Raw genomic sequence first — 17,927 nt, forward strand, 5'->3', positions numbered from 1 at the left:
TTCTGCATAATTTGCTTAGATCTTTACCTTCGATTTACTTAATTTATGAGACTCAATTTGCTTAATTTATAAGCAAAGCCTGAGCAGCAGGACTCAAGGCCCTCTGTCTTTGAGGACTGAGGTCCTTAAAATGAGCATGAGGAGGAGTGTGGTCCTGTGGGCTGGGTCTGGAGCTTCCCTTTTCAGGGATGTGCATCCTAGAACCCCTTCCATGACCATGAAGGGGAGCAGCTGCCTGCTGGACTCCTTGAATAAAAATTCCAGTAGCACTTTCTGGTTTTGAAGATCTTCTAAGTCATGCCTTGTTTTTTTGGTAGTAAGTAAGTTCAAGTGAATTCATGACTGGTGACACTTAGGTAACTATTAAAAATGTATTTCTATACTGGAAGAAATAGGAAAAAATCCTGTCCTCTGAGTTTCCAGGCATGAAAAGCTGCTTAACAGAGGGGAGATGCACCCCTGGCTTACACTGCCAGGCAGTTCGATTTGTGTGGGTGTTGGGATTGATGTTGGTGAGTAATATTTTATGGTGGTATCATTCAGATGAAGTGTGGCTGGGCCCTGTAAGCAGGAGGCACAATTCCCCCAGGACCTGGAGTGCTGCTTGTGCCTGGAACTGGGCGTTTCTCTCATTCCTGTGATTCTGAAGCATCACAAACCAGTCTAAAGAAAGTCTCTGAGTGTGTTTTTTTTTCTTTTAGGCTTAAACCAGCTGGCCTTTGACCCTGCCAGCAGCACTGAGTCCCTGCAGCTGGGCAGCGCCGCTGGCCCCCGGGTGTCGGAGAGCCCGGCTGAGGATGGAAGTGACCCGGGAAAGAGGAAGAGAGCAATTCCTCCAGGTGAGCTGAGGGGCAGCTCCACTGCTGGCAGCAGGGAAGGGATCCACGTAGCATAGCCTAAATCCAGCTGCTGTGCTGGCTGTTGGTGTGGAAGGTGGACAGGTAGAGCTGTGCTCTGGTCTGGTGTGCCCGGAGCCATGCTTGGGTTGTGGGATCTCTACAAGGAGAACATGGAGACAGAACAAGGGGGAATGGCTTCACAGGAACAGGGCAGGGTTAGGTGGGATGTTGGGAAGAAATTCTTACCTGTGAGGATGGTGAGACCCTGGCACAGGTTGCCCAGAGAAGCTGTAACTGCCCCATCCCTGGAAGCATCCAAGGCCAGGTTGGATGGGGCTTGGAGCAGCCTGGTCAGAATTTGAATGCTTAGTCAGACCCTGTGTTTGTGTAGTGTCAGTGGCTCCACCTGGATTACCTGGTAGTTCTGCTCTGCTGGTCCTGCTGCTGACAACAGCACGTTGTTCTTTGCTTCCTTTCCCCTTTGAGTGTGGAAGAGAAGTGACTTCCAGTGGCAGTGGGAGGATTCTGCTGGGACAGCCTGACCAGTTCTGTTCAGTTGAGTGCAGTTTCACAGTTTATACCTGCTGGATGTGTGTCCTTTGTTCATAAATCTCTTGGGAGGAATCAGTGTCCCGTTACCTTTCCATCAAGGCCCCTTAGAGCTGTTAATTGCAGTGGATAAACCATAACTGAGGTGCTTTGAGGTGTTTTCCTAGACGTGGCTGCTGTAAATGTTGGCTGCTCCAGAGGGACAGCACTGGTTGTTTTTTTCCCATCTGGTTCTTCCCCGAGCGTTGGGCTCAGCTGTGGTTTTGGGTGCTGACACTGCAGAGCCTCGCTGGGCAGCCTGTGCCCTGCAGCAGAGCTGGGAGCTGCTCTAAGCTCTTAATCACTTTTATTTTCCTCTCAGCAGATGGTGGCAGAAATCTGAGCCTGGACTCCATTCCGATGGGATTGCCAATGTCCGACCCGACCGCCTGGGCCACCGCCATGAACAACCTGGGGATGGCTCCCATGGGCATGACAGGACAGCCCCTCCTGCCTGGTGAGCTGAGCCAGGCCTTGCCCACCTTTCCTTTTGGACAGGTCTTTGGAAATAACCTGTTTCAGTGCAGTTGGGTAAACACCCACCACGCACACAACCACGTGGACAAGCTGTGCTTGAAATACGTTAAATCTCCAAGTGATTTATTTAGAGACCTGGTTTGAGAGGATACATATTTTTAAATGCAAATAGTTATTCTGGGGTGCCTCTAGATATTCTGCAGTGAATGAGGAGGAAGAGGATGCCAGAGCTCAGGAAACCAGTGATACCCAGGAACACGTTACTCTAAGCTGAACTGGAATGGCTTAAAAGGAAAGGTGGGAGGGAGATGAAGAGAAAAGCAACAGGGCAGCAAATTGGATATGGCAGAAATTAATGAAGGATTCTGTTCCAGGAATGACCACCTTGTCTGGAATACCTGTGCATGGGTCAGTCATCCTGTCCAGGGTGAAAGAGCTCCTGTGAGAACAGAGCTGGGCTGTGCCTTGTTTCCCAGCAGTGCAGGATTTTGGACATCAAAGTCCTGAGCTGACCTGACTGTTCCAATGCTTTACTGCACTAAGGAGGATGCTCTCTCCTGCCTGAACACTTGCCTACTCACCTGGGGAGGGAATGTCTGTGTTGGCAGCACTCTGCAGTCCCATTTCTGCTCTTTTGGCACAGAGCAGGTTGTTTTAACAGCCCTAAGTTTTGCCTGCAGTCTGTGCTCTTGGAATAATGGAATCATGGAATGGTTTGGGTTGGGAAGGACCTTAAAGCTCATCTTGGTCTACCCCCTGCCATGGGCAGGGACACCTTCCATTGCTTGGAAGGTTGCTCCAGGTTGCTCCAAGCCCATGTGTCACAGGTGTCTTTCTGTGGAAAAACCTTACTGGGAAGTGCTTGACACTAGATGGGAGCTGGTGTCTACAGAGGGGAGAAGGAAGTAGTTTATTTTAACAGAGAAAAGTTATTTGACTGAGGCAATCAGCAATGAAATAGTTTTAAAAAGTTGTTTTAAGGGCACAAACCTGAAGTTTGATGTTACCATGTTCCCTCTCTGGTGTTTATTCAGCTGATTTGCACTGGCACGTGTGGGAGTGTACCTCATTTGCTGTCCAAGTTCACAGTCACTCTATGACTCCAACCCCCCCTGACTCCCTTATTCTTTCCCCCTTTTAGACTTTGATCCTGCTCTTGGGATGATGACTGGAATCCCTCCGATCAACCCCATGATGCCGGGCTTAGGGATTGTCCCACCTCCCATCCCTCCAGACATGCCTGCTGTGAAGGAGATCATTCACTGCAAGAGCTGCACTCTCTTCCCTCCTAACCCACGTAACTGTGCTTTGTCCTGTCTCTGTAGCAATATCTGTGTGTTTATATTTCTGTAAAACCTGGGGGGGTGTGAGAGAAGGGCCATTCCTGTACCTGGGCACAGCAGGTCTGGACTGAGTTGCTGTGACTCATTGCTGGCAGGAAGGTGACAGGGCAACAGGAAAAGCCTGTTCTTGTCACTGAGTGTTTGCCATTTCCAGAAATAGCCTCTTCAGTTGTTAGGTTGATAAGGATGGGGAAGAAAACATTCCAGCCCCTGGATATTTGAAGCCTTTATCTAAGGCATGGAGGTGAGGGTCATGGTCCATGCTGAGCCGTGGGAGTGCTCAGGGGTTTGCAGAATGCAGTGGAAGGAGAGCAGGGGCAGTTGGAAATAAGAGAGAAAACCGAAGAAACACAGGGCTCACCAGGCTGTAGCAGGAAACAGGGATCCCCTTCACACTGGCTGATGACCCTTTCTCCTCGCTTCTGTGATAAGAACCAGAGGGCTGAAAACCAAAACAGACATGATACAGGGATACGTCTGTCATTGATAGTGTGGATCTGTGTGGGAGGGTGTAGCTCAGGCAGGAAAGTCTGGAGTGTGTGCAGTTGCAGCACAGAGAATCCTCTGTATACATTTGCCATGTATTACTTACACTAGGACAATTTTTTAAACTGTGATTTTTATAGCACCTCCTACCATGAAGTTTTGAGCCCCTGGTGCTGCCTGTGTTCTGTGACAGCAGCTCAGTGAGCATGTGCTTGCACTCGAGAGGGTGTTTGAAGGGCTCCAGGCTCCTGAGATCTTTTGTTTGGAAACAGGCAGGTAAACATGTCCTTGAAGGACGCCAGCGAGGTGTGGTCGTCTCTCAGGAGAGGTGGACAGATTGTAGCAGGGAAGGATGCTGAAACTGAAACCATACACCGTTGAAAGCTCAACAAAACCAATATTTATTACAAAGAAGTGGCTAACAAAATGAGAAACTGAGAGACAGGAAAGAGGAGAGAGGGAAATAAGCCCTCAATAAACCCCCCACTCACGCAGGTGTTACTTAGGAGGCGTCCCCACAAAAGGCAACATTGTCCTCCATGTGAGGCTTGAGTCTAACTCCGAGCACCAGCCATCTGCTTTTTATCCAACTTCCTGGTGATGTCTACCTGGGCAGGTGTGGCCAGCACTGCCCAGCTAGAGGCCTTCAGTCCCTCCCCCCCATTGTGTGAGTGGTGCCCCATCTGCACATGCGGGGGCACTTTGGAATTGCCTCGTGCTCGAGCACTGCACCTCAGGGGGTCTTTTCTAAATGAGTCTGGGGGTGTCCTTCATCACCCTCCTCTTCACTTTCTCCTTCAAATGCCCTTGGAAGGCCATCAGCCAATAGTAAGACCCCAATTAATTGTAGTTTGTCCAAAACGTTTCCTTCAAGGATGAAGTTCCCGTTTATCAGTGGTTGTTTTCTCATAACTTGGCAGGAAAAGGAGAGACTCTCACAGGTGGCAGGGCCAAACACAGACCAAAAGGATCAACATCTAATTAAGCCCGGATACACAGATGGAAGGCACAGGTGCTGACGACCCAAAAACTGACCTGCTCTGATTTCTCTCTTCAGATCTTCCCCCTCCAGCCACAAGGGAGAGGCCCCCGGGGTGCAAGACGGTGTTTGTCGGAGGGCTGCCGGAAAACGGGACGGAGCAGATCATCATGGAGGTGTTTGAGCAGTGTGGGGAGGTCATTGCTATCCGCAAGAGCAAGAAGAACTTCTGCCACATCCGCTTCGCTGAGGAGTTCATGGTGGACAAGGCACTTTACCTGTCTGGTGGGTGTGTTTGTCTCAGATGGCAGCTTAAAATTCTGGGGCAGAGATGTGATCTTGTCATTTATAGGCAGAACAGTAGGATTTGGGGCAGATTTATCTGATGCTGTGTCAGTTTGCCCTTCTGCTGCCATTGCATTTCTGCTTAAATACGTGACAGCAGCTCCTGAGAGGAAAGACAGTGTAAGGTAAAACATATGGATTTCCCAAGAATGCCAAGGCAGTGGAAGGATTGAAAAAAAGGTTTATTTAAGATGCAAGGACCACTTCTTAACTATGCTGCACACACCGGGCCCCAGGGAAAAAAGGCAGTGCCCTGTCTTCTCCAAGGTTTTTTGTGTCTTCTCTCTCTCCTCACCCACTCTCTCTGGCCTGAGGAGGCCTAGTACATGTCTGCAAAGATGTTACCTCTCTGCATACCAGGGAGAGAGGTAGCTTGCTCACAGCTTCTCCCTGCAGCTTTCTCTGAAATGCGGAAGGGAGAACAAAAAACATCTAACCCATCTGAGAAGGCATTTTACAGTCTTCCTAAGCGAAATCGAGTTCTAGCTTTCCGTCACAAATCCTTCTGAAATAGTCCCTACCTCCACAGACAGCAATGCTTTGTCATCTGGAAACCTCCACAAAATATTGGGGCTGAGGTAGAGTCCATGCCCATCTCACCTGGATAAACATCCAGCTGATTCTTTAGACGGTGCTGAAGGGTCCCTGTTGCTCCCAATTGCTTATGAATTGGCCGGTGTGTTTGACTTTTGTGGGGATTTTGTCCCTTTGAGCCATCAAAGCTGAACCACGCCCCCCGGGCTCCTTTTACCTGGGGAGCCCCACATAAACCTGACCACTTGTCATGCCCACCAGGCTACCGCATCCGGCTGGGCTCCAGCACGGACAAGAAGGACACGGGGCGCCTGCACGTGGATTTTGCCCAGGCCAGGGATGACCTGTACGAGTGGGAGTGCAAGCAGCGGATGCTGGCGCGGGAGGAGCGGCACCGGCGGCGGCTGGCGGAGGAGCGCTTCCGCCCGCCCTCGCCGCCGCCCGTCGTCCACTACTCCGACCACGAGTGCAGCGTGGTGGCCGAGAAGCTGAAAGGTGAGTGACTCTCTGGGGGTCGTGGCCACCCTTCTGGACAGAACTCTGTGTTCTCCTGGGGTTGTCTTGCTGAGCTGAGGTTGCCCCTGGCAGCTCTCCGGGCCGTCTCCCTCTCAGAATTGTTTCTTTTTGTCGAAACAAACCTGTGCCTGAATTTATATTCGTAGAATCCCGGGTTGGAAGGGACTTCAAGGCTCGCCTGGCCCAACCTTTCTTGGCAAAAGCATGGTCTAGGCCAAATGGCCCAATGTCCTGCCCAGCCCAATCTTGAAAGCATCTGATATCACAGAATCAGCTAGGTTGGAAAAGACCTCTGAGATCATCGAGTCCAACCGATGATCCAACACCACCATCAATTAGACCGTGGCACTGAGTGCCTCATCCAGTCTTTTCTTAAATACCTCCAGGGATGGTAACTCTACCACCTCCCTGGGCAGCCCATTCCAGTGCCCCAATCACTTCTTCCTAATGACCAACCTAAACCTCCTCTGGTACAGCTTAAGACTTGTGCCTTCCTGTCCTACTGCTGGTTGCCTGGGAGAAGAGACTGACCCCTACATTGCTACAACCTCCTGCCAGGGAGCTGTAGAGAGATACTGGGGAATCCAGCACTTCCCATGGCTGATTGTTCCCATTGTGAAAAATTGACCTCTTGTGCCCAATGGGAATCTCCCCAGGAATACCCATTGCCCCTCATCTTTTCCATGTGACTCCTTGTGAAAAAAAGGGTTTCCATATTTTTTGTAGCCACCCTTTATATCCTGGAACATGGTGACACGGTTTCCCCTAAATCTTATTTTCCCAAGACTGAACAAACCTTTGGAGTGCAACAAACTTGTGCAGATCAAAACTGTTCAGTACAAGTTTCTTCCAGAAAATTTTGGTTAAGGTTAAAAGGACTAATATAAGTCCTAATACCTAGTTTGAAGCCTGAGACCCATGTTTGACCTGATAATTTTGGAGCTGGAGGGTATTTCCTTTCACAGAAGGGTACATCCGAGTAGACATGAAGTTTTGCAGTAGGTTTCTAGCAGTTGGTCCTCCTCTTGTTGCACCTCAGCAGATGATTTGCTCCATCAGTTTGGTTTTAGACTTTGCCTGCCTTTGTACAGCTGTGGGTTCAGATCATTCCATGCTTCCAGGAGTTGTGATGAGCCACCTGAAGGAAGCCGACCATTGAAAGAGCAGTTCAGCGCCAGGGAAAGGACCCGAAAGCTGCCCAGGCAACCCCATACCCGTGGTGTAAAGCTGTCCTTTCTTGCTACAGATGACACAAAGTTCTCAGAAGCCATCCAGACCTTGCTGACCTGGATAGAGCGTGGGGAAGTGAACAGAAGAACTGCCAACAACTTCTACTCCATGATCCAGTCGGCCAACAGCCACATCCGCCGGCTCGTCAACGAGAAGGCGGCTCACGAGAAGGAGATGGAAGAAGCTAAAGAGAAGTTCAAACTGGCTCTCTCAGGGATCCTGGTGCAGTGTGAGTAGTGTTTCCGCACTGGATGTTGGTTGTCTGGTGTGGGGAAGACTCTCAATTTCTAGTCTGGAGAGGCCACACTAAAAGGGCTCCAGGAAAAGAAGTAGCAATGGCTTCCATGCAGCTACAGCTCATTTAGAATCAGGTGTCATTCACTTGGCAAAAACTCCTCGTGGTACTTTTTGCTGGGGTAAGAGTCCACATCTGGGGGGGAGGAGAGAATGAGTGCTGAATTTCTTTCCTCTTTTAATTATCATCTGTTAGTAGTTCTGTCATCTTTTCAACTCCTCCTGTGCACAGACAAGGTAAGTTCCTGGGAATCTGGTGCCTCAGCGAAGTGTGCAGGATTTATTCACCAAAGGTAGGACACAGCAGAGTGTTTCCAACAACCTGTTGCAGAACCTGGGTCTTTCAAATCCCAGTGCTTTATTAAATGAGGAAATAAGGAAGAGGCATGGACTGTATTAATTCCAGAATGTGTTTTCTAACAGTTCCTCAGACCGTTCATTGCCTCTTACACATCTCTGTTAAAGTAAATCTGAGTATTTTTACTTCTTTATGAATACCTTCTCCACAATTGTACTCATTTTCTTTGATCCTCTTGCCTGGGTTGTGAACGTTCTTAACTTTTGATTTTATATCTAATAATTTCAACTGCTACTTGATTATGTTTTTTTAATTCTTTTTTTCTTTAAATTGTTACTGGTAAAAAATATGGGCACACGGTCCAGAGGGACATACATTGAGCACTGCAGAGTAAGTAATAATAGAGACTGGTGTGTAACTCCACTCCCTAAAACACAGCTGAGATCTCAGCCACTCTCAGGTTAGTCTGAGAAGCAGGGAGATGCTGTAATTGTTACGAAATAAAAACTACTGCATCACAAGCATAAGAACCCGATCAGGTAGATGTGCTTTGTGCTGTGGGTGAGCGCTCAGCCAAGGAGAAGCACTTTGTGTATCCAAAATGCTTTGGGAATTTTCTAGAGAAACAGAAGGAATAAATTTCAGGACCAAGAAAAGCTGATGGAAAGTGCCAGGATCCTTTTCCTGTAGGTCACACAGGCTGTGGCACTGTCCTTTGGGATGTCCCAAGGACCAGAACTCATGGTTGTACCTCATCATCCCATTGTGGAGGGCGAGTCCTGCCCCCCTGGACTCCTTACACTCCCAGCCAGCCTTGCACAGCAAATTTGGATATTTTTCAGCACACACATGCTGCCTTTTTTTCCCACATGTCCTGCCTATTTCCCAGCTGAGAGCAGAGCCCGTTTCCATTTGGTCGTTACCCGGGAGTGTTTGGCAGAGGCCTGGTGAAGCCCACACTTCTCTTTCCAGGCACTGACCCTCTTCCCTGAGCGTAGCATCAGCACAGTACAGTGTTATAAGAAAAGGGTAGCCAAACCACCTGCCTGATTCCACTTTTTTACTCCTTTACTCCTCTTGTTCGCCCTCTCTGGATGCTATTCGGGCCCGATTTGCTGCTGATTTGACACTCCAGTCGAGCAGATAGTGGCCGTGTACCATTCTGCCTCCAAACAAAAGGCTTGGGACCATTTCACGAAAGCTCAGCGTAAGAACATCAGCGTGTGGTGCAAACAAGCAGAGGTTGGTAATCTTTTCTTGTGTTAGAATCCTCCAGCACGGTCTCTTGCTTGTCAGGATGTTGATGTTAAGTGTGCACGATGCTCGCGTGGATAACAACACCTTCGTTCACAGCGTGAGGTGGGAATTGCTCACTCGGCTCTCGTGTTGCAGGTAATAAGTTTCCTCTTGGTATTCGTGTTACTTGTAGCAACATATGGAGACCTGTCTGCTGATTGAAGCTGTGCACAATGATAGCAGTAATAATAGTAATAATAATAAATATTGATTTTTGTTCTACTGGTTTTAGTGTTAAAGGAAGAGGGATTTCTAGAGAGATGGTAAAAAAAAAAAAGCAACAACAAACCCTAAATGTCATCAGAATCTGTTTTATCACATTTTTATGTGATATTTTGACCTTGAGAGATGGAAATAATTGCAGCTGGACAGCCTGGAAAGCTTGAGGGAGGATGTTTTCAGATAAGGGAGTCAGGCAGAATGTCAGAAAAAAGGAAGCTAAGGTAAAGAAAGGGGGTCCATTGGGAAAGTGATGGTCTGGTTTGTCCTGGGGTCTGTGACCCAGGTGCAGGACCTTGTACTTGGCCTTGTTCAGTTTCATGAGGTTTGATCCTACTCCTCCACACTGTCCTGGTCCCTTTGGTTGTCATTCCTTACCTCTAGTATAAATCATCCTTCAGTTCTGGGTTTTTCTTGGATATGGAGTTCCTTATTACAAACTTGGAATAGGCACATCTATCCCAGCAAAGCCAGGGGTTGTCTTTCACCTCTATTATTTGACATCAAAAGTGAAATCAGGCAAAGCTGAGTCTGGTGGTCCGTGATCACCACAGGCTGGGCATGTCCAGGCCTGGGATCCCCATGGATTGGGGGTGTCCAGCCCACCTTCCCATACAGCTGCTGCCTGGGAAGAATCTGTGGTGCTGAATCATACCCAGCCAGGGCCCTTCTGGTAACAAGAGGATGGTCCCTCCTCCACCATGGTGGAACACTCTAAATGGCTGTGTTGTCCTGGGAAGTTTCCAGCTGTGATCTCCCCACGAGTGTGCACTTCTGGGACTTTGAAATTCCCACTGAGTCAAACCTCTGTAGTAGCTAAAGGAGGAGCCAAGGTTTCCTCTCCACCTGAGAAGCCAGGTGCAGTGTGACTCAGACTGTTCCTCCACCCCGAGCCCCCAGTGCTCCCGTTCTTCCCTACTTTCTGATTGCTCTCTGTGGCTGGGGTGGGAGCTCTCTCTCCAGTTGGAGCTGTCTTTTGTTCCAAGGTAAGTTCTCCCGGTGGGAAGAGGCTGTGAGACCACTGGTGAAGCCTCTTCCAAGAGCACTTGCTCCTGGGCTCAGCTTGCTGCTCTCCCCCAGCTTAGGGTCTGCTCTTAAATGAAGATGGAGCCACAAGATGCAGCTTCTTGGTACAGACTTTGACAGATATATATATGTATAAAAACATTGCTAGCATCTGCAATTGAAAATGTCTCTTACCTCATTGTACATATCACATGCTGGGTAAAGGGTATCTCAGCCTTTTGGGGTCACCTTGAGGAGGTCTCTGCTCGAGGGACACCCCACTCTGGTGCTGCACAGGTGGGCTCAGGGGGCTGCAGGTATTTGTAGTGCTAAGAGATGGACCTGTAGGCAAACCTCCTTTGCTGTACATGCAGGTGTGCAGCTGTAGCAGTCTTGGTTTGGTCTGTCCCAGCTCAGGCTGGGACTTCCTGGCTCCAGAGTATTTAAGGTTGAGCAGAATTCCCTGTGGTTTGCACAGCAAGTCTGACTTGTCTCGTCACAAGAGCAGAAGGAAGATGGAAGAGTCAATAACTGCAGTAGCACTGACAGATTGACTCATGCTGGGTATTGCCCTTGATTTAAATCATCTGTGTCAATTTTTAAATCATTTCCCCTTTCTTGTGTCATGGAGTTGTGTTTTGCAGACTTATATTTCAGCAACATTTCATCCAACCAACCTGTTCCTTCTAATCTGTATTGAAATTCCCTCTACTTTCTGAACCCCAGGAAATCCGTAACATCCATAACGATGAGCTGATGGGCATCCGGAGAGAGGAGGAGATGGAAATGTCTGATGAAGAAATAGAAGATCCATCAGAGATGAAAGAAACGGAAGAATCAGGTAAAATCAATTTTTGCAGCTCATAAAGCGCTTGTCTTCAGCGGTTTCTTTCAGGAGGCCCATTCTGAGAGTTTTGCACCCCAAAATGGTCATGGGCAGAGCAGAATCAGTGCAGTTCCCTGGAGTTGTTTCCTCTCAGTGCCTGGGTCTGCAGCCAGTGTTTCACTGCTCCCTGCCATGGTCAGGGGAACCTAAAGCAGTGTCTGAGCTGCTGTCCCTAGTGAAGTGTACTGGGATCAATGGAGCAGGATGTGGAGGAGCTGGAAGCTTTCTCCAGAGGTGAAAGCAAAGCCCTGCCCTATGGAAGCTAATCCAGAGACAGCAGCTCAGCAGCAGTGTTACACTACAAACCCACAACCTGCCTTCTCCTGGACATCATAGAATCCTACGGTGGTTTGGGTTGGAAGGGACCTTAAAGATCATCCAGTTCCACCCCCTGCCATGGGCAGGGACACCTTCCACTAGCCCAGGTTGTTCAAGCCCTGTCCAGCCTGGCCTTGGATACTTCCATGAATGGGGCAGCCACAGCTTCTCTGGGCAACCTGTGCCAGAGCTTCACTACCCTCACAGGGAAGAATTTCTTCCCAATATCCCATCTAACCCTGCCCTCTGTCAGTTTGAAGCCATTCCTCTTTGTCTTGTCGCTCTTGTCCAAAGTTCCTTTTCAGCTCTCTTGGAGCCCCTTTAGGCACTAGAAGGGGCTCTAAGGTCTCCCTGGAGCCTTCTTTTCTCAGCTGGGAGGCTGAACCCCCCCAACTCTCCCATCCTGGCTCCAGAGCAGAGGGGCTCCAGCCCTGTGACATCCCAAACAGTGCTTGGGAGGCATTTCTTTGGGTGCTCAGCACTTTTCACCGGGAGCTGCTGAGCCCCTGTATGCAGTGTGTGAGGGGAAGAAGCACCCCGGAGCTTCTTGCCCCGGGTTGTTTGACTTTGGTTGTGTTCCCAGCGCTGGTGTCGCAGGTGGAGGCGCTGAAGGAGGAGAACGACAGCCTGCGCTGGCAGCTGGACGCCTATCGCAACGAGGTGGAGCTGCTCAAGCAGGAGCAGGGCAAAGCCTCCCGGGATGAGGACACCACCAAGGAGCAGCAGATGAAGCTCCTCCAGCAGGCCCTGCAGGGCATGCAGAAGGTGGGACCGGAATTTTCTGTAGCAGAGGCAAAAGGGGCTGGGATTGGGGGGGGGCAAAAACACACGTGAAAACACTCCGGCTTTGGTGGGATCCAAACAGGCAGGTGGGAGCGACTTTGTCGTTACCAGTGTTGTCAAAAAAACCCCAAATGACCAAATAGTTCGACTGGTGGCTGTATGAGCTGGTGAATCCCATGAAAGTGATTCATAGTTCATGGATTCCTTGTGTGGTCTTTGCTTGACCCTACCGTGACTTCCAAAGTACCAAGCCTGTGTGCCCCTATAACTGAGTAAGAAAGTGGGAAATCCATCCATTGGTGATGGAATTACTGTCCCATATTTACACAGTATGCTAATAGGCAAAGGCATTTCTAAGGCACACTGTAGATTTTTCTTGGTTTATGCTTTACCTTGTAGTAGTTCTGTATATGACCTGTCTGGTCTTCATGGAAAAACCCTTCTTTGTTTTATAGTCTTTAAATAATAGGAGGTGGAAGGCAGGTTAAGAACTGAGTTTATCTTTTCTCTTCCAGCATCTTTTGAAAGTCCAGGAGGAATACAAAAAGAGAGAAGCAGAGTTAGAAAAAGTGAAAGAAGACAAATTAAAAGTGGAAACGTTACTAGAAAACCTGAAGGAGCAGGTATGTGTCATCCAGGGCTTCTTTGTGCAGTCCTTGGATTCCATTGTCCATCAGGAGCGCGGTGAAGGACCTCTGTCCTTCTGTAGTCTTGTAGAGGATGCCCAACCCTGGTAGGAGCAGTGGTTCTTGGAAAGTGAGGAAAAATGAGCTGTTAAATTGGAGGATGTCTGTCAGTAATGGACCTGCTGGTGGCTTCATGTACCTGTGAGAACAACTGTATAAATAAATAGTAACTCTCATTGTGCACAGCTGGTATCACAGCTGGAATGGGGTTTTCTGCAATCTGAGCTTTACAAGATAAGAAAAAAGGTCTCAATTATCAGACATTGGTTTTTAGATTTGTGGTTTAAGGGCATGTTTTGATCTGCCCTCCTTAAACCACTATGGAATTGAAAGTTTTTGTCAGTGGTGTAATATTTTTATGCTTGCTTTATTCCAAACGTAAATGCATAGTGCTGCTTCTCAGGTGTGATCCACTCTGCTTTCATTGTGGATCCCTGCATGAATCTACACTTGCTTGGTCCTCTCCTCTGTAGCACAGAGACAATTACACAAGAAACATGAGGCAACACTTCTCCCCATGGCCCATGGAGCCAGATGCTGGGTTTTATCTCAGGTTTTCCATCTTTAGCCCCATTTTTTTTGTGCCATGAGCTAGGGAAGACAATGAATGTCTTTCTAGGAACTAAATATGGCTTTGTATATCCCGGTAACGATCAGAGCAGGAGCCTCAGAAGAGAAATAATAGATTACCATCAGTAATCTTTCCTTTCTTTGCCCATATGTAGCAGAGCATGGCAGATGAAGAGGACAAGGAGGGAGATGCAGCTGATTGTCAAGGGAATGTGAGTCCAAGAACTTCTTTTCTCTTATTTCAGACAGAATCTCTCACTGATGGAGTAACAACACCTTAGTGTAAAATGAGCAGTGGTTTATGGGTTAGTTTGTGTGAGGTGAGCCTGGTACAGACAGATTGGCTTCATGTCCAAGGGAGAGGTTCTTCCCCCAGAGGGTGGTTGGGCACTGAACAGGCTCAGCTTGTCTCTGGATCAGCTTCCACAGGGCAGAGCTTTGCTTTCTCCTCTGGAATGTGGAAGCTCAGGCCATTTGGGCACAGCCTCAACCCTGTGTAGCTGAGAACTGCACTGATGTATGAATTTGAGCAGACCCAGGGGACAATTCAGTTCTATGTTTGTCACTGGCCCCCCTCCAGCCCATCTCACTGGTGACTGGAAGCTGTTCCCAATTATAGCTGTCCACAGCTCTCAGGCCACTGGAATTCCGCATAAAACTCAGGAATAAAAGCAAGTCCTGCTTTTGGTGCACCCACCATCTTTGCATCGCTGTCAGACTTGTGTTTATTTCAGAGATAATAAATTATGCCAAATTCTCTTTTAATTCAGTACCACAAACTCAAGTCAGGGACAGTCTGATCCTGAACTCTGGGTGGGTGGCCCCTGGGCACTTGGTCCATCACATTTGCCTCAGTTTGGGCATTTGAAAATTAAAGCTCTTCAGCTGAATTAGCCATGGCAAGGCTTCTTGCTCTGGTTTGTATTTTGTTATTTAAAACATGACCCTTCTGGAGCAGACATCATGTCACAGAGCAGGGCTGGGGCACTGAGTGTGGTGGCATCTGGCTGAACTCCGTGGGCTTTTCATCTCACTTGGTAGATCACACACAGGACCACGGGCACGGCTGTGCTTTGTTGGAAGTGTTTTGGAACATAACCAGTAGATACACCAGTGATGGGTGCAGTGACTCAGAGAAACAGGAGAACCCCAGGGCAGGCTCTGAGCCTGCCCCTGCCTGGTGTGCCAGGGTGGCTGCTCTTGCCTGCAGCGGGCCCTGTGGTTTTGTTTTACAGGAGAGCAGCACATCCAGAGTTTGTGCCTGCAGCCAGGAGAAGGAATGTCCAGTGGAGAAGACATTGAGCAACAGTCCTGTGAAGTCTGAACGAGAAGTTCTCCTAGTTGGTGAGTTCTGAGGGGCTTGGTGGTGATGCTGAGCTGGGGGGACTTGCTTCAAGGTGACCTCGCACTCCCTCTGGCCTCCTTTGGTTCCTTTGGTTATCCCAGGGGAGGTGGGAGTCCTGGAACCAAGGAAAACCTCGAGCTTTGGCGGGGTCAGGGTGTCACTTTGTGTGACACACACAGGGTGTCACCCTGTGTTCCCAGCTGGTCCTTGTCTCATGACAATGACATCTGTGGTGTTCCTTTCCCCAGGAATAATTTCCACGTTTCTCCACGTGCATCCCTTTGGAGCCAGCATTGAATACATCTGCTCCTACCTGCAACGCCTGGACAGCAAGGTGGGTATGGGGACTGGTGGGGGCTGGACAGAGAGGACTGCAGGAATCTGTTCCCTGCAGGAATCTGCTGGAAGGGGTGAACTTTCTTGGAATCACACAATGGTTTGGGTGGGAAGGGATCTTAAAGCCCACGTCATTCCACCCCCCTGCCATGGGCAGGGACAGTTGCTACTAGACCAGGTTGCCCAAAGCAGCTCAGCTTTGGGGTTCTCCACAAACCCATGTCCCCAAATGCAACATCCACATGGCTTTTAAATCCCCCCAGGGATGGGGACTGCACCACTGCCTTGGGCAGGGAAAAATCTCCCTAGCATATGTTTTTGTTTATTCTGTTGAGTTTGCTGCCTTTGGGCAGTTTCCCTTTATTTTCCTTATGACCTCCAAGGAGAGGAGCAAACAACCACCTTGTGCATTAAACATCTCACACCCTCTGCTGTGGCCCTGTTTGTGTGTGTTCTCCCTAAACTGAGCAGTCAGTCTGTCTCTGAGCGAAGTTCTTGGTTTTTTTTGATCCTGTCACCCTTCCCTGAGCCTGTTCTGTCTCTGATCCTGTTGGTGGGGTCCTTTTTAGGGGGTCTGTGGGAAGACAGGGGTCGATCCCTGTTTGTGGGGTGACTGAGGGCAGTAACCAGCCATGCTCATGCTTTTTCCATGGCACAATATGGAGCTGCTGTGTCCTGCAGAATTCCTGTGTCCTGCTGGCTTCACACTCCTTTGTTGGAGTAAATGGGAGCAACTGTGCAAAGGCTTTGGGATGTTCAAGGGAATTTCATCTCGCTCCTCTGCTGTCCTTCAGTTGTCTTCCCAGGAACAGGAGGCTCACCAGCAAGGGAATCATCTCTTGGGATTGGAACTTCTGTGCTGCTTGTGTTTCTGACTCAGTGTTTAATTTACCCTGTTCTAAGAAAACAAGACTCCCTGGCGTGACTCACTCCAGCCCTACCAAGACAGAGTTAACAATTTATCTCCTCATTCTAGCTTGGAATTTGTCTGTGAGGCCAACAGCTGCCTTTATTTTGGTTTGGAGCTCTTAAAAAAATGCCATCATAGCATTCAGCTGCCTTCTGGCACTTCCTCTTTGGAATCCACAGTGCAGAGCAGGGCTGCTGGAAGTTTCTGCTGCCAGCTTGGGAGAAAAGGCCTGTGCAGAGCCCACTCTTGAACCTCTGCTGTGGCATCAGTCTCCTCTTGCTCCCTGACACTCTGGGCTCTTGTGCCTGCTCCCTTGGAAGATGTTCCTGCTTGTCCTTCGGGTTCCTCATGAGCTCTTCTGTCTCCCTCTTCACTCCTGCAGGAGCTCAAATTAGTTTGGGTGTTATTCTTAATTTCTAGCAGATCTTTGGGCCTGAGGTGAGGCAGGAGGAGAGGGAGTACCTGAAAGTACAACCTGATTTCTTGAAGCTGCCAGGACAGGAAAGGACAAGGAATGTCTTTCCCCCTGTTCCGTGCCCATCAGTCTCACCAAGAAGGTCAGCAGAAAGCACAGAAATTAGGATCAAAGGTAGTTTGGAGGCATGAAGCAGCCCTTCAGAAGCTGTCTGTAGCCCTGAATGGGGCTTGGCAAGGCCTTGGGCTGACAAACTACCCAAGTCACCTGCTCAGGTTCCTTCTCTGCACCGATGCAACCCCACTTGGCTCTGTTGGAGCAGCTCCTGTGCCATCAGACATGTGGGACTTAAAATAAAAAAAGGTGAAAGTGCTCCCTGTTCAGTGACTTAAATACTTGGGAGGTTTTAATCCATTGTCCACAGGGGAAAAAATCCAGACAGTCCCTTTACCCTGACTTCCAGTGTTCATCCTTGCAGCCATCTCACCCCAAAGCGGGACAGCAGCACAACTCACCGTGTCCCAACATTATCCCCACGAGTCCAGGGAAAGCCCAGATGAACTTCAGCAATTAAACCATTTGAGTTTGGGTATCTCCAGTCATCACAGGGCTTCCATCTGCATGTTTAGTCATGTTTTCCTTGTGTTCCTACAGATCTGCACGGCGGAAGTGGAAGTTCTCATGACGCGACTCCAGAACACGTTCCGGCAGGAGCTGAGCGGGGTTGGGGCCAGCTTGGAGAAGAGGTGGAAGTTTTGTGGCTTTGATGGGTTGAAAATGACTTGAGCTTTTGACTTAATGCTGAAAACAGCAGGATATGGACACCGAGAAAACCCGGGATGCTGTTCCCCCTGTTCCCGATGATTCCCTCGCACGCTCCATGGCCCCGGGGTACAATGTGTAAGTGAAACAAAGTCTGGAGCCACCACTGGAAGAACCCTCAAGTTCTGCAGCTCCTTTGATCAGTTATTTGTTAATGGGCAAGTGCTGTTCAATATATTTGGGGAAAAAAGCTCCTGCCTGACCCTTTGAAGCCCAGCGTGTCAACTCTGTTCTGCCAATGTTGTATGTGTTTGTGTGCCCAAATTCTTTCCCCTCAAGCTTCCTACCAGCAGGAACTGTCATAGACTACCAGCCATAGACTGTCCTGAAGCAACAACAAAGAGGCATTTTCTGGTTTCTAGATCACCAAAAGGGGAAAAAAAAAAAAAAAGGCATTTTTTAGCCAT

General features: G+C 48.9%; 1 protein-coding gene across 7 annotated transcripts in view; it reads left to right on the forward strand.

Moving 5' to 3' along the window:
* ENOX2 (ecto-NOX disulfide-thiol exchanger 2) overlaps positions 1-17,892 on the forward strand; it is a 28,808-nt gene extending 10,916 nt beyond the window's left edge. For 3 of the 7 annotated variants that reach the window (XM_051790790.1, XM_051790812.1, XM_051790808.1), the window contains exons 2-15: positions 702-839; positions 1,753-1,884; positions 3,046-3,201; positions 4,791-4,997; positions 5,853-6,086; positions 7,354-7,566; positions 9,065-9,171; positions 11,176-11,290; positions 12,237-12,418; positions 12,952-13,059; positions 13,848-13,904; positions 14,928-15,036; positions 15,286-15,371; positions 17,353-17,892. In XM_051790790.1, the coding sequence (XP_051646750.1) occupies positions 1,788-1,884; positions 3,046-3,201; positions 4,791-4,997; positions 5,853-6,086; positions 7,354-7,566; positions 9,065-9,171; positions 11,176-11,290; positions 12,237-12,418; positions 12,952-13,059; positions 13,848-13,904; positions 14,928-15,036; positions 15,286-15,371; positions 17,353-17,484 (1,803 nt within the window). In that variant the 5' untranslated portion in view covers positions 702-839; positions 1,753-1,787 and the 3' untranslated portion in view covers positions 17,485-17,892. Of the gene's footprint in view, positions 1-700; positions 840-1,749; positions 1,885-3,045; positions 3,202-4,790; positions 4,998-5,852; positions 6,087-7,353; positions 7,567-9,064; positions 9,172-11,175; positions 11,291-12,236; positions 12,419-12,951; positions 13,060-13,847; positions 13,905-14,927; positions 15,037-15,285; positions 15,372-17,352 lie in introns of all 7 variants that reach the window. The other 4 variants (XM_051790784.1, XM_051790799.1, XM_051790833.1 and 1 more) reach the window with 3 other exon arrangements.
* The last annotated feature ends 35 nt before the right edge of the window (positions 17,893-17,927 follow it).

This window comes from Manacus candei, unplaced genomic scaffold (genome assembly GCF_025592945.1).
Source record: "Manacus candei isolate 608988 ecotype Guabito, Panama unplaced genomic scaffold, ASM2559294v1 h1tg000003l, whole genome shotgun sequence".
NCBI classification, from domain to species: Eukaryota; Metazoa; Chordata; class Aves; order Passeriformes; family Pipridae; genus Manacus; species Manacus candei.